The sequence below is a fragment of the Clarias gariepinus genome, chromosome 13 (assembly GCF_024256425.1).
Source record: "Clarias gariepinus isolate MV-2021 ecotype Netherlands chromosome 13, CGAR_prim_01v2, whole genome shotgun sequence".
Classification (NCBI taxonomy): domain Eukaryota; kingdom Metazoa; phylum Chordata; class Actinopteri; order Siluriformes; family Clariidae; genus Clarias; species Clarias gariepinus.
In genome coordinates, this window is record NC_071112.1 from 29,010,030 (window position 1) to 29,026,926 (window position 16,897).

General features: G+C 37.9%; 1 protein-coding gene across 3 annotated transcripts in view; it reads right to left on the minus strand.

The window, feature by feature from the left end:
- Positions 1–16,897, minus strand: part of adck1 (aarF domain containing kinase 1) — a 164,655-nt gene that overhangs the window by 145,047 nt on the left and 2,711 nt on the right. For all 3 annotated transcript variants that reach the window (XM_053509394.1, XM_053509392.1, XM_053509393.1), the window contains one exon: positions 15,455–15,538. In XM_053509394.1, coding sequence (XP_053365369.1) covers positions 15,455–15,538 — 84 coding nt within the window. The remainder of the gene's footprint in view (positions 1–15,454; positions 15,539–16,897) is intronic.

Consider the following 16,897-nt stretch of genomic DNA (forward strand, 5'->3'; position numbering starts at 1 on the left):
ATGGTAAAGTAAAGTAAATGAACAGTTACTTGCAAAAATAAATGAATCATTTTGGCCAATAGAGGTTACCATTGTATTTATATCCATTTTTACGTCTGTGTTAGGACCTCCGGTCAACATTCGCACGCTATGGGTTATTTGGGAACACCAATTAGCATAATCTGCATGTCTTTGGACTGTGGAAGGGAAACCAGAATACCCGGAGGAAACCCACCAAGCACGGAGAGAACATGCTTACAGACCCTGAGACGGGAATCGAACCCGGACCCTGAAGGTGGAAGGCGACAGTGCCAACCACAAAGTCACTGTGCCGCCAAACAAATCAATTCATAAAAAAAAAAATTGAATCGTTACATGTGAAAGTATTAAAATTATATTAAGTGTAGAAATACATGAATCATTACTTGTCTTGTACTAATAAAAACATGTGAAAATGAAGGGGTAGTTAGATGTGAAAATTTCAAGTGCTCGAGAAGTTTGTGACTTTTCTTTAAGTGTCCAGATGTGTGTAGGATCTGCGAGGAAAAACGTTATCTGTGTGCCAATATTGAGATATCCAACAGAAGCCGGTTTCACTCTTTAAAGCCTCCTGACAGGTCGTGTACTCAAAGCTAATGAAATCTGTTGTATGGTTAAATATGCACGCTTTCAAACTGCTGTAAATCTCTCTCTCTCTCTCTCTGGTCAGCATGGCTGTCCTGCAGTCAGGGATCGTAAATGGGGTTTTAAAAGACTCCTGCGAAATTTCCCATCATGAGAGATCTCTATTAATTAACGTTGAGAGTAGCTAAAAGCCAGATCCTACACTGAGTGCTTTATTGCACCATCACGGCCAATTATCTGTCTATTTTTCAGCCGGGCTCTGAGTTAATAAATTCCGAGAGTGCAGATGGATGCGGTGTCTCGACTGTGCTTTTCAAATAAATAGAACAAATAAATATATACATCAAATTGTTAGGTCTTACAAAAAGCTGCAGCTTGCATGAGCATTGTGCTTTGGTTAGTCTTATTCTTTGTGAGCAAACTGAACCTACATTTAGCAGATTAACAGAAAAAAAATGTCATGTAAGAGAGAGAGAGAGAAAGAGAGAGAGAGGGAGAGAGATGAACAGGAGCAATTTAGCTTGGAGCCACAGCTAATTTCATGCTCTGCACTTTATTCTCCTGCTTCAGTAATTCGGAGTCGGTTAGGCATGCGCACTGGAGCACTGGATCACTGAAACGCTGAAACGCTCCTCTGATAATCCGGGACATTTACCCTCGGGCTGGATGCGCAAGAATTCAGACTATGGATCACAGCTCACAGCACTCGTCTTATATCTAATATAATATTTAATTCATGATAATATAACCGCCAAGCATGTACACATTTCTTTCCCAAGGATTCTGTCCTATATACATATGAATCAAGCATAAACATTTGATGCGTTCGGTTAAATAATGCCAAAGCATCCAAGGTTACATGCATGCAGTTTCTCTCTCTGTCAGAGTCATAATGCGCGCAGCTCGCAGGGACGACTCGGGCACATAGTAGAGAAATGACCATTAAGCATCTGTTAAGCATAAATCAGCAACGAGCACCCTCGATTAGTGCTGCCGTAAAGCGTTTGTGTCTTAATGCTTGAAATAACGGCGTGATGATGAGATCTGTTTTTGTATTCTGTCCGTGTGCACGCAATACCCTGTGCGCCAAAACAAGGCTTTGTTTGAATTAGTTCTTAGATACGTATAATAAAAACTCTACAACAGATAAAAAATAAAACAGTCAAGGTCATACAATTTTTAGATTTTTAGGAAATAAAAATAAAAATGAATCAGCATTTAACGACTATTCAGGAAATTTGGAAATAAAATTAAATCGTTGTTCTCTGTAAAGTCTCTTTACCTTATACTATAATGAAAACTCTACAATGATTTCCAATACTATAATCATATTTTTGTACAGAAAACAATTAAAACATTTAGAAATGACATGTAAATAAAGTAACATATAAGATATATACACATAAACATCACTTAACCTTAATTTATGGTTCCTCTTGGCACCGGCTGCTTTAAAAACCAAACTGAAAGTGTCTCCATTTTTTTCTTGCTACCATATTTTACTTTTTTGACGTGTCTTTTCTAAATGTTTTGATTGATTCTTTTATATATAAATGGGATTATAATAGTGGAAATTGGTAATATACTGTATTTTCTGGCAAAATTTCAGTTCTTAGTGCAAAAATTCAGAAGGCCCCGTTAGTATGTCGAGATACCACTATATATTGAAACAGTAGTAATATTTTTGGGTGGCTGGATCATTTGCATTTAAATTATTTCATATGGAAAAATTTGTTAATAAAAATAATTTTTGTCTTACTGCCAATTTCCATATCCTTAGTCAGCAAAAAAAACACCAATATATCCATGTCAGGCTTGTTCCTAATCTATTACATCATCATCATCACTGCTCTGGTTGCTCATGTTGTCTGTCTTTACACTGAACACGACAGCCGTATTAAGCATTTATGCCGCGCTGCTGGAAAAGGGGGCTTGTCAGCATTCCTTTAAAACCTGAATAGGAATACTAAACGCTCTACTTTTCCCGCGCAAGTCCCCAGGAGAGCCTCGTGTTTTATATATAACTCAAGCCCTCGGAGGACGTGACCTATATACGCTTTTACATTTACATTGTAGATGTGTTTGCTTTGGACTTTGGTCAACTACGAGAGAGAGATAGATAGAGAGAGAGAGAGAGAGAGAGAGAGAGAGAGAGAGAACGGGATTTTAGCCAGTGCTGCCATCTAGTGTTTCTACCAATATTTACAATCAGAAATCTCTATCTTAAAATAATTTATTTAAACAATAACACCATTATTATCTTTCCCCTCACCCTAAACGTACCATTTACATAATTTTAGTTTGTCCTCATTTCTGCAAACATGCAAGCTCCACAAGGTCTCCGGGTATCACCTAATAAATCCTAACTCCTGTGCTCAAGCGAACTCTTACTTCTGATTGCACCTCTTCAAATACCTTATTATTTGCATAGTTAAGGAGGATCATTCAAAGGGACTTAAACACATCAGACGATCCACATCAACAGATTTAAAACGTGTAATGTTTATATGGTGAAGATGTTTGTTTAGCGTTACAGAAGGAGTCTCCAGTTTTAGCACTTTGTAAACATCTTCCAGACAGAATTTTTGCATATATATATATTTTTTAAACAGGACAAGAGAAAAGAAAGCCTGATGAGGGAATGAACTCATAACATACACCTTAGCTATATGAACTATAACATACACCCATTTACAAAAGTGAGTACACCCCTCTAATTTCAGAAAACATTTTAGTATATCTTCTCTAAGGAGTATAGAAATTAAACTTGAGATATATTTTAGAGTATTCATTGTGCAGTTTGTATAACAGTACAGATTAACGGTCCTCTAAAAATAACTCAACATACAGCCATTATTGTCAAAATAGCTGTCAACAAAAGTAAATACATCCTAAGTGATAACAGCTGTAAATCTTTAACCATGCAGAGTCACATGACCTATTCATCATGTTCATGTGTTTGTCAGTGGCCGAGTGTGTCTTCAGGCCTGAATCCTATTGCAGGACATCCTCAAGCGGAAGGTGGTCAAGCGTCATGTGTCTGACATCCAGCAGCTCCGTGTTATCATTATGGAAATGCGGAAGAGGTTTCCAGCAACAACATGTGCAGCGTTGGTGAATTCCACGCCCAGAAGCATTAAGGCCGTGCTAGATAACAACGGTGCTCACACAAATTATGGACATTTTGGACACAGTTTTGACATGTTCACTTAAGGTGTACTCATTTTCAGTGTCAATGACAGGACAGTAAATCTGTACTGCTATACAAGCTGGACATTGTCTATTCTAAAGTATATCCAATTTTCATTTCTATAGTTTTGTCCCTTGAGAACATATAATAAAGTGGTTGCTGAAATGTGAGGGGTGTACTCACTTTTTTAAGGCTGTACTAACTTTTTTAAAATACTCTAGGTGGGGAAAGGAAATTTTGCTAAAATCAAATAAAAAAAAATCTAATGAAATAACATTGGTATTCAGTTTATAAAAAAAAATTAAATGTCAAAATGCTAGGCACAAGGGCGCAGCCTCAGAGCAACAACACAACACCATTTATTATCCACAGATTAGGAGTCTCCAGTTGGTCTATTCAACCAACTATTTTGCCCTTTCAACAAAACTTTCTGCGCCTGACGAAACTAACTAATCGTGAATAGCGAGTGATTAAACTTCCGGGAGTGGTTAATCTTTCTGTGAGAATCTGTGGGTGTCTTTAAACTTTCTGCAGGAGATTGTGGGAGTGTGTTAAACTTTAGGTGAGTTTGTGGGAGTGGCTAAACTTGCTGTGAGCATTTGGGGGGAGTGGGTAAAATTTCAGAAGGAGACTGTGGGGGTGGTTAAACTTTTGGCAGAAGATTATGGGAATCTTTGTGCGAGAATTTGTGGAAGTGTTAAAACATTTTGCGAGACTTGTGGCCACCGTTTAACTTTCTGTAGGTGGTTAAATGGTTCCTTTTTTAAAACTTCTAAAAGGCCAAAAATATTGTTGAAATCCTGGTAAGAAGAAAAGCAAACGTACTGTATTAGGTGTTAATTTGCACGATTGCGTGTTCCAGATGCGTTGTGAATTGAGCTCTTTAAGTACAGCATTAAAACGACAAGCTCAAAATCAAGCATGTTACATAAACGCATGCATTTTTTTTTCCAGTGCAGCTGAGACGCAGAGAGAAAATCAGCACTGTTTGTCCTCACTCTATGCTCATTTCCTGTGCCTTCACTCCTTCTTTATGGGCAGGGTTTAAAAAAAGAAGTGCACAACACAACATCTGTGTGACTCCTGGCAACTGTTTTTTTACCGTTTCTCAACAGCTAAGTGGTGTTTAATGACAGCGCAGGGAGACTAAATTAACCACTGGGTGCTTTTCCCCAGCAGCTCACGTGATCTAGAGTTCTCGGAGTCAATCCGACTGGTTTTTAAAACAGATCTGAATTTAGTGATGAAATTATTATTATTAATGAATTTTCAGGACACTTTCTAAAACATTGAGAAGATGCATATTGCACATGTGTTTGTGGTTCTGCTGCGCTTAACTTCCACTCACAATTTAGTATTTTTAATATCTGATTGGTCACTATAACATGAGTGATTTGCAGATGTTTCAAAACATTAAATGTAACTATAAATGGGTAGAAAAGTAAGATTTGTATTTTTTAAACAAACAAGAGCTCTAATTGTTATACAAGTATACATGGTCTATGGAATAAACTAGTTATAATCACCATCGAGATGGTTACTGTAATTCTGCTTCACTGAAATTTGTTTCAGACAAACTTGCTTTTGCAATTCATCAAGTTTTTATTACATCATCCTCTAGGATAAATAAAACGTACAGTACATATGGTTTTTATGCATCTTGCGGCTCTGATTTTTAATCCTAAAAACGCACATATTTGATTCACTACCTGCACTCAAGTTGATTTAGTGTTGCTTAAATATTTTTTTTTCCCATGTTGGGTTTTTCTTTTAATAAAAGCCATTTTGTGAGTTTGCTAACATGAAAAAAAAAAAATTTTAAAGTGTGTAAGATTCTATTTTTCACTTAAAGCTCCCATATTTTACTATTTCCTTAATAAGTTAAGACTCCCTAAACAAACAAGTTATTTCCCCTAAAGTGTGTGTGTGTGTGTGTGTGCGTGCGTGCGTGCGTGCGTGTGTTAATGCTCCGGCGGAAGTGCATCAGACTCCCTGTTTGTCACTCCTCCTCCGAACGTACCATTTAAGTGTCCATGTAAATGAGCTATTGCTGAGCCACACCCCTCCAGATAACTGGAGAGCAGAGTAACAAATAAGGGGGAAGGATCTTCTTATATGAGGTCACAATAGGATTTTTTTTTTTAATTCCCCAGAAACAAATACTTGAGACCCATCTGAAGGTCTGAAAAATATTTTTTTTATTATTTTGCAGAACAAGTCCTAAGTTTAAGATTTCCGTTCCAATAAGCTGATCTATTGCTTGCCATTTACTCCATTTTCTAGAAAAACAAAATAAAAAATATAGCTTTTGCTATAAAATCTCACAATTTCAGTCTTTTTGAAAGCTTGGCTATTTGTACATTAGTGTCCTTGTGCTGCGCTGTCAGTTTTGTCAGAACGGATGCCACTTTGCTAGCTAACATCAGCCATTTTGCTAAGTGTTTTCTATTTTTCTCCACCTCCCCCACTTTCAGCTAAAGTCCATTCAGTTTGACCTGAGCCACTCAAAAGTGATTGACACGAACATAGAGTGCAGGGGGAGAAAAAAACGTCCTTTACCTCTGACTCAGAATAAATAACAGTTTAAATTTGGGACGAATGTGACGTCTTGGCCTCGTCCTGTCTGACATTGTGGCGTCTCTGCGTCACCTCCTCCGTTATATGCTTGCACGTCAGCAGGTCCGCGCTGATGCGATATGCATTATTCATTAAGCCTAAGTAAGCTACATTTAATTCGCGAATCAGCTGTTCGCGTTATCCGTAATGATATGCTAATAGCTGTGGAGAGTCTCAATTCCCTGAGCAGAAGTCCCTGTGTGAGAAAAAGGGTGCATAATCATGCTACAGTAAAGAATGTCTGCATTAGCCTGTATAGGTTGGGATTTTTTTATGTATAGTTTTCCACTCGTCCTCTATTGTCATCTGTACGCTCACTGTGAAAGTGAAGTTTAAAAATGACGAGCTCCAGTCTCCAGTGGTGTTTTTTGCAAATCTTCAGAAACAAATCAGCATTATTTAACAAATTTTCCCTACCCATGTATAATAAACTATGAAACACTTCATAATACGTTAAAAGGCATTATACCGCATATTATACAAAAGTTAGGTCCGACTAAGTAATCAAATTAGATGAAAGCCATTTGAGTGGTGGTAATAGACGGTAACAGCACTGCTCCGGCAGTCGTGGAAAGATATGAGAATGCATATACTCTATATACACCAAAATACCTGGACAACTCATAATCTGTTGATAATAAATGGTATTTTGATAATAAATGGTGAAACTGTTGTATAAAAGCAGTATTACTGGATATAGAACAGCTGTGATGCCTTCGGTACTCAAGCTACGCCTTCGTGCCTACGACCACATCACATGCGTGCTATATTGAGCAGTACAGCACGACCTTGAGTGTGACATTGCTTAATAAGAAACTTCAAAGGTGATTTTATTTTATTAACCCATGACATTTATATTAAATAATATTGAATACCTAAATTATATGTAAAATGTACTGTAATGTTTTAAAATGCTTATGAATATGTTAAACTTTCAGTATGCAAAAATATTTTTTAAATGGATATTTCTGTTTTTCTTTTTTTACTTGACATTAACATAAAAATTTTTTTTTAAGTTTGACTAATGTTATTTACAGTTAGTAACTGAGTAACCAGTGTAATGATCGATGCAATGACGGACACTTCAAAGCAAGTCGCTCTAGATAAGAGTGTGCGAAATGCCTAAACGAAAATGTAAATTCTAAAGAAATCTTAAATTGAATTTTTTTTAAGACCATAAGTTGAAGCAACCAAGCTATACATTTTATCCTTTATCAATAAATGAATACATTTTCCATTTAGCAATACAAGACGTCTAAAACAATCCCATAACAATCCCATCGTAGCTTATTTTTGAAATTTTTTTCACATTACAAAGTGTTTTATTTCTTACATAAAAGATAAAGCAATCATGGTGCTATAAAACTCAATAGCTGGGAAAGTAATTACCCTTGGAGTACAATGGAATTTTCAATAACAGACATGAAGTGATAAGTCGATGTTTAATTTACAGGCCAAATAATCAGCCCTTAACGTTCTAAACTATCTGATCCCTCGACAGGACTGAAACTCGATGAGGGACGGAGTTCGGTTTTCTAATTTTGCACTATATACGCTGGATACTTTATTCTGTGCAAAAAAAAGGCATGCAATTTAAACATGCAATTAAAATAAATAAATAAGTAAAATTGCACTAATGGTGGCCTTTCAGTGTAATTTAGCAGTTAATTGCAGTATTTGAACTCTTGCTACTTGAAGTGAACATTCTTCTAAACATCTAATCAGCCACTAATTATTTTCGCATTTCCCCACAGGCCTTCAGACAGCGCCGGCACTCTCACAGAGATGGCTTCAAAACAACAACAGGAAAAATATTAATTTTTTTAGTTAAAAAAAATAAATAACACAACATAAGGTATAATTTTTTTTTTAACTCTTATCCTGAGGCAGTGAGGACGGAGCTCGTGTTAAGATTTGGGGGAAAGGAATCGGACGCCTGCCGTATGCTCGGGCTTTCTGCGATTGAAGAAAACCTGCAAACTGATGAGAACAGCTTTGTTCCTTCACGCATGAGATCCACTTCCGTGTGCCGGCCCTCGTCATCCCCCTCCATTCCCAAAAAACTTCAGGATTAAATTACAATCTGGAGCTAAAAAACCACCTTTCCACCTGCAATTTTGAACCCCTTCACCATCCTGACTCGCTACCTAGCTAGTCAACCATCCTGACTCACTACCTCGCTAGTTTAATTAAAATGTGATTCATCTCACATTTGTAAAGATTTCAACATTTAGATTTGATTTCGGATTCTCAATTAATTATTTTATTTCTACAACAGTCAAAACTGTAAAATATGAGGTCAACATAACAACCCTCATTTGGCTAATAACTAGTTAGCTAGGTTTTGCGGTTAAAATGACACCATCTTACATTAAAAAGTAGAAATAGACAAATTGTGCTGTTATATAAAAAAAATCAGATATAAAGTAGAAAAAGGCAAACTAAAGTGGTTTATTCCTTTTATACCACACTTATCCAAAGCTGATATTTTTACTACATTTTATTATTTCTTTAAATATAGTTTTATTAACACACACACTTTTAAATGTTAATTAAATTTAAATGTCAACCATTTAACAACTTTTAAAGACAACAATTAAAAATTGTTAATAAGTTTGCGTAACCAGTCCCGGCAACTTTGCAATAGATAATTAAAGTGGTTTTAATTCTGGTCACAAGTCAAAGCACTGTTCCATTTGCTAAATACAAAATGAAAAAGTTGCTGGAAAATCTTTTTGAAGCTCTTGTTGAAATCGTCCCCACGTCCTTCTTCAGAGTAAAACTAAATATGATAAATCCTGTGGTTTGGAAACGAGCTGAGGTGAATGAAAAAGAGCAAAAATAAGTCTCTGATGACCTTCAAAGTCGTCGCCACATATCACTCTGAAAAATGTCCAAGTTTGTTTATCGAGCCCGGCAGTGCCGCGGCTCCCCCACGGGGCTGTTAGAGGGAGTTAATGAATTACAGCGTAACACCCCAATTAAGGAGGTGAGGCCAGATCAGGACAGTGCCAGACAGGAATGTGGGATATGGCTGAGAAACAAATGACCCTTTATGCGGGGGGTCCAGATCGGTTACCGAGGTGTTTGAACAGTGCAGCTGTTACACTCAGACACTGTTTCTGCACACGCAATAACCGCATTTGATTAAAAGATTCAAACTATTCTGTACCATTAGCACAAATGTGATTCGTTAAAAGGCGTCATGCTGTTCGTCTACTTAAACGACTCATTCGTAGTTAGACTCACAGTGTGTTCTAGATCTTATAAATCTGAGTCACTTCATGTCACACAGCTCCGCACTGAAAGAGCCTGAAAAGCTAAACCGAAACCTTTAAATCCTGCCTTACTAATTTATTTAACATCCCGAATATCTGCACCTGCTTCATTCGAACAGACAGGCACTGAGGTCACGCATCCTTTAATTCTTTTCAACAGGCTCATAAGCCATGCTCCCATATTTTTATGGCACATACAGAGGCCACGCCTTCTTCCTATTCGTTGAAGGGCACAGGCACCACATTTGTTGATTTATTTTCTCTAAAAATAAATAAATATTTTTTGCATTTTAAATGATAATTTCATTTATAAAGGGAAAAAAACTGTCCAAATTTACCAGGCCCTATGTGAAAAAGTAATTGTGTAAGCGTGGTTGTGCCACCCTTTGTGGCAAAAACTATAATAAAGCGATTGCGATGACTGTAAATGAGTCTTTCACATCACTGTGGAGAAATTTTGGCTCCCTCTTCTTTGCAGAATTGTTTTAATTCACTATTAATATTGAAATTTGTTTGCCATCTGGCATAAAACCTGTGCCAAGTTGCATGCAGATCGGATGGTCTGCTGTGGCAACCCCTCAAGAGAAGGCGAAGGACAAACAACAATAATTAAAAAATTTGTGAGGCCTTCGAGTGGTGCAGTGGTAAAGTGCTCGCCCTATCGTTTGAAGAGTCGCAAGTTTGTTTCCCGGGTGATGCTGTAAGCTCTTGTAGCGGGAGGTCTAGAAAGAGCTGATTGGCCGAGCTTTCTCAGAGGGGAGGGATTTATCATGGCTTCTACAGCCAATCAGGGGCAGATAGAAGCGGATAGAGCTGTCCTCAGCGTGTGTTACGCCGCCCCCAACGGTGCGTGAGCGAGCAGTTCAAAAAGATGCGGTCGGCTGGTGTCAGGTGGTTCGGAGGAAACACGCGCTAGCCTTCGGCCCTTCCCGACTGAGTGGTAGTAGTAGCCTTAATGTGGGAGACCCCTAGGGACGGGGAGGAATTGGGCATGACTAAATTAGGGAGAAAATCTGGAAAAAAAAAAAAAAAGAAAAACTTTTTTTTGATGATCTGAACTGATCTGAAGTGCGACAAATATGCAATGAAAATGTAAAAAATCTGAAAGAGGCTAATACTTTTTTACATCACTGTACATTTCCTATAAATATATATGTTTTTTTTTCTGACAGACACATGAGCCACACCTCCTTCCCTTTGACTGACAGGCGTTCCTAATTTGAACTGGCAAAGAAGGACTTCTTCGTAATTAGGAATGAAAGGCACACCGGCCACGCCTTCTAAATTTAGACTTGATACGTCACAGTGTCCCATGCATAAAGAGGCATTACATGCTTAATTCTTGCTGGCATGCACGCAGGCCACGCCTCTTTCTTTTTTTTTTTTTTTTATTACACTGACTAAGGCCACGCCTCTGATCGGCAAAATATGGACCACATTTTAATAACCGGTTCAGACTCCAGAACTGAAGCAAACGCTTATCTGCACCGCAGGGATATCTGTAGGGTGGATAAGCAGCACTTAGAAGAAATGTTCGCCGATGCCCTTGCAGCTCGTGCACTTCAGTCGCTCCCCAGCCGTCAGAATCTCAGACAGTGGTTCTGCTCGGCTGGAGCGGGAGAGCCATGAGGAGCCCATCAGCGCTTCTCTGGGGGGAAGTCGTGCGGAATAAACCCCTCGCTGACGGCTAATTTGCTGTGCTAATGCTCCGTGAGGGCTGGTCAAGGACTCGGAGATAGGGCTAGAGCAGATGGGCTAGAGACACACACACACACACACACACACACACACACACACACACGTGCAGATACTTACACATAAACAAATACAAACTGCCTGTCCAAATTTTTTAAGCATTCCACCTGAAATAATGGTAAAAGGCATCTCTCTGGGGAAGAGCAGCTGGAGCCAAGTCACGCCTGAGTAAGTCAAAACTACAAGCTTGGAGAATGTCGGGTTTACAGAAGCATACAGAAAGAGAAGAAGTGGAAGAGTCTGTTGATAGAAATTTCCAAAAAGAAAAAATATAATTGATCTGATGGAAATGGAATGGAATGGATTGAAATGGAATAGAAATAGGTGTCAAATGGAAATGGAATGAGATTTGGAGGGGATGAGTGGGAATGAAATGCAATGGAAATAAAATGAAGAACACTGGGGAATGAATGGAACTTTTTAAACAATGTGCTTTTAAGGAGGACCGTCTGTGTGCCATGCCACGACTCCTGAATCCACAGCACCAGGCTGGAGTGTTGTTTACCCCATGCCGAGACACACAATCAGATTCCATACATTAGCTGTGTGGAGAAAAAGGGCTAGAGAGAGCGAGAGAGAGAGGGAGAGCGAAAATGGCGAAAGAGCCCTGGTTTCTGCCTCCGCTGCATACATTATTCATACACAGCGTGTAAGCCGTGCTGTCGTCTAAATCCGCAGGTGTTCCCCGCTCCGTAATCAGAGCAGGCCGGAAAGCATCCATCGCTCAGCCTCCTGCGGATGTGACACGAACGCTTTTGTACAGAGGAAGTGGACGAGCAGATTTATTCTGGCGTGGGGAACACGGGTGTCACTGTTTATTCCACAGTTGTCATGATCTCTAGTGTGGAAATTCTCTTCTCGGGCTACTGATGAGCCCTGTACACACACAGACACACACAAACACACACCCACAGTGACACACATTCTAATGACACGGCGGGAAAATGGAGTGAGAGGAAACGCAGGGGGGGGCGTCAGGCCGGGATTAAAAGACTTTTCCCGCTTGCCGATCGATAGAGCTGCATACTGATAGCGTGTGGAAATCATACAGCACTGTGTCAGGCTACAACTTGGAACAGAATCGAACCAAAACTTGTAATATTAAAATATTACATCGTATAATCCAAGTCATATGTTTTAACAACGAAAAACCGCCATGATCATGACGATTATGACTTCTGTAACGACCATCCTTGACACGGGCCAATCTTCACGAGCCAGAGCAGGTCAGTGCCAAAGCTAAATCCGGCTCATGAGACGCTTCGACTCGTCTGATGAACACAATGCAGGCGTGGACAATGATTTAATGGTCTATGAGAGTCTTTTCAGAGGTGCGAGGAGCAGCTGGGCCGGGTTTCGGAGAGCCGAGGGATGGTTAACTGCGTGGAACGGCCCTCATTACAAGAGCAGTCGTAACGCATGGGCCGTCGGAGCGGCGCGGCAGCTGGGACACGACCCGCAGTCCCATACTCACTGCTCACGATGTGGTAAAATGACAGGAGGTACAAGGATGGCTAAAAACGAGATAAAGGAATAAAGGTCAAGGGAAAGTACATTACGCAGTGGGTGTTTGTGCTATAAAACTGTTGCATATAAGTCTTGTGCTCTTTCATTCACTCATTGTCTATTAGCACTTAAACTGTAAGAGGGAACCGAAGTACCTGTAGGAAACCCACCGAACACGGGGAGAACACACAAACTCCACACACACAGAATCCTCGGCACTCACCTCAGAGCAGCTAAAAATACTTTGTTTAATATTTTTCTCTCTCTCAATATTTTTCTCTCTCTCAAAGTTGATAAGACAAAACATAATCAGCTTGACACTGGAGACTCCTTCCTTAAATATATTCCTTAAATAATTGTCTCTTCACTGAAATAAACTCGACTCAGCACTAATTGACGCCGGTTTATGCGACAAATCCCTGTGAACGAGCTGTTGCTATAGAAACAACAGTGAGTTTTGAGCGAACGCTATGACTCAGCATCTTCTGACCAATCAGAATTGGGAATTCAGACTCACAAACTAATAGAAGTCGAAGATGAAATGTCACGGTATGTATATTTATCCAAAAACAAAAAATCTATTTGGAACGAAATGTTTTAATACAATGACATACAATTTATTAAATATCACCATATCAAAGTTTTGGCTCGCAAACAAATCACCAAAACATAATTGATTAATTTGTAGTTGTTGTTTTTTTTTTTTTTTTAGGAAATAACATTTCTGTCCATGAGCATTGGCGGATACGTTCTTTCTAACAGCGCCCGAACAGCAATCATTTATTTGTTTATTTGTCCACAACTAATATTCCAGCTGTGACGAGGGGAAAAAAAATCCTTTTATACGACCGAGCGAACTGGATCACCTCTACGGCTTCATAATAATTACGAAGCAAATCTCTTCTCTATATCAAACCAGGGGCTTGCATTAATTCTAATCAGTGAGTGTAGTGAGGCTTGACAGCAGGCCCCGAGGGGAACACAGAGTGTTCGCGTGTGTGTGTGTGTGTGTGTGTGTGTGTGTGTGTGTGTGTGTGTGTGTGTGTGTGCGCGTGTGTGTGCGCATGCTATCCCACTCTGAAAAACTCTCTGAATTTTGCTCGTCAGGCTTCACTGGCTGCTCAGACACACTGACCTTTCCCCAGCCTCGATCGGACTAGGCAGCAAAATAAAACATACCCAGGCTTCCTCCTGGCCCAAAGATGTTTGCCGTTGAAGATTTGTTCAACACGGGAGCTACAAGTTTAAGACAATCATACAGCTTTCTTACAGTTTCGCATCAGGGCTGTGTGTAAAAATGGACAAAAATGCAACGTAGAAACAGAAAGCAGTTAAGAAAAGCAGTAAATAATCGCTTACTACTGAACTCAGTGGCATCAGCATCTGAGCCGGATAAGAGGCGTGGCCTACAGCTTAAAGGCGGGGTTATATGCTAAAGGACATTCAGATGATTTAATTCTCCATGGTTTTCACTTTTTTTTGTACTAACTTATTGTTTTGCTTTATGGAACTTTAATGGACTATGGATTTTCTATGATCAAATAAAATAAAAAGAATAATAAGATAAAAACCTAGAACGTAATATTAATACTTTTGTTTTTGCTTTCCATTTTTAATTCCTTGTCTTTTTTCTCTATCTGTTACAAGTGGCATTAATAGTCCATTAAAATGGAATTGTATATTATTATTTATTCCGGCCTTCAAAAAAAGGGTATGATTCTCTTTTAAAGCAAAGAAATAAACAAATTATTTTTTAAGTTTTTGTTCTTTAAAACATTCCACCATGCAAAAGGATACAAAATGTGGCTCTGAAAAATTTAATAAATTTTTTTATTACATTTTAATTAAAATTATTTGTAATTATTTTACTAAATCAATATATATTATAAAATAAATATATGAATAAAAAACAAAAAAATAAATCGTGGACATTTTGTACAGGTTATGGACACAATGCTGTTTTTATTTTTGTTATTTAATCCTTTTTTTGGAGGGGGGACGGGCAGGGGTCATCAGAAAAAGGGAATGTAATTTTTTTCATTTTTTTCTTTATAACATTCTACAGTACAAAATGTGACCCTGAAAAGTAAAATTACAATAAATTAAACTTAAAGTAAATATTAATAATTGCATTAATAGATTTACTAATATTATTGTTGTTAAATAAATAAATGGTGGATTATGAATTTTTGGATTGTGGATTTTTTTTGTGGTCTTCAGAAGAAGGCAAGGTAAAGAAAATCAAAAAGTAAATACTCTTATCTTTTTTTAGTACATTCTTCAGTACATGTGTAAATGTGGCCCTGTATAGTAAAGTAAAGTAAAATAAAAAACAAACAAACAGGTACAATGCTGTTTTTCTTTTTTTTTTGTAATTTTTTCGTTTGTTCTTTTTCATATTTTTGCTTTTCTCTATGGAAGCTAAAACTAAAGTGATGTTCTGAGAACTGTGTGTGGGCAAGAGCTTGGACAGAATAAAAAAAAAGAGGGAATGCGGAGAACCTACCTCTGATTTGAGGGTCCAGTACTCGTCTGTCCCGTACTGGACTTCCCGCAGAGTGGTGAGGTAATCATAACTGATGACCGCCGTCTACAACATGAACAGTTTCAGTGTGTGTGTGTGTGTGTGTGTATGTGTGTGTGTTTGTAGATTAGTAAAATACACATCACCCATCTACAGTACACATCACCAATACAACAGAGACAGCAGGCATTGCAAGCATGCTTCTCTTAACCCTTAATCGGGTGAAGAACTAGATTAGGTAGCTTTCTCAGTGTCAGTATCAGAGAAAACCTCAAAAGAAAACATAGCACAATGAGACGTAAATAAAACACTTTAGCTGTGTTTTTTAAATACTGATTTGCAACATAAAAATTACAACACAATTGTAAGTTTAAAAAGTCTTGGGAAAAAGTTTTGGAATTATTTCTTTTTCAATTTCAAGTATTTCAACGAGTGCCCTATAATACAGCGTTAAACAGTTCAGCCATATTTAACTCCTCTTCACGCAAGAATAAGCCAAATGAATTCAAAGGCTGAATTCAAAAACGCTTTGTATACACTATAGAGTACACACACTCACTACATACAAGAACGCAGAAATTTAATGCATCATTTAATTGCTTATTGAAATATTATGAGAGTTATGAGAAAGACGATAAAATAATATTCAGACTGTAATTCATAAAGCCACAATAAATCTCTTTGACATCTTAATATATTCATACGACATCTGTAATGTTTTAAAAAGTACATACATTTCAGAATTTGTGCATTCAATTATTTATTTTAAATATTTTTTTCCAGATGTTGAGTGTTTAATAATATTCATAATAATAATTCATTAATTTAAAAACAGATATTTAATTCTGTTTTGTGCAACTCTGTTATATAGAATAAATATATTTTTTACTTATATAATTCATAATTATAAAAGTATAAAGCATGTATATTATATTCCTACATATACACTTTAAATGGTTTTAACTTAAGCTATCCCATAAAATGACATATAACCAACTGTTTCACGTAATAGCATATAATACAGTGTGTCCTCATGAAGCCAATGGAAACAGAAAAATCATCCTGCCAATTCCTCACACTCTCACTTTGCAGATCTTGTTTAAAGATAAATTAGGCAGATATTTTTATGAGGCACGGGAATCACCAGGGAGCACAAGACACAATATTATCACGATACCCAGGTGCCGATTAGATTTGTATTGCGATTCTGTAAGTATCACGATTTTATAAATATCCAGAATCAATATTTTTTTTAAACAATTTACTGCTCACTGCAATGCTGCCCGTCAGTGTTTGAATAAAATAAAATAAAAAACTGTTCCTTCTGTAGTTTGTCTCCAGGCCTCTAGAGGTCCTTCCTTTGTGTTCCCCTTAGCTTTGATTCTTCCTTGTGTTTCCTTGTTAGGGTTATTGAGATCACCTGTG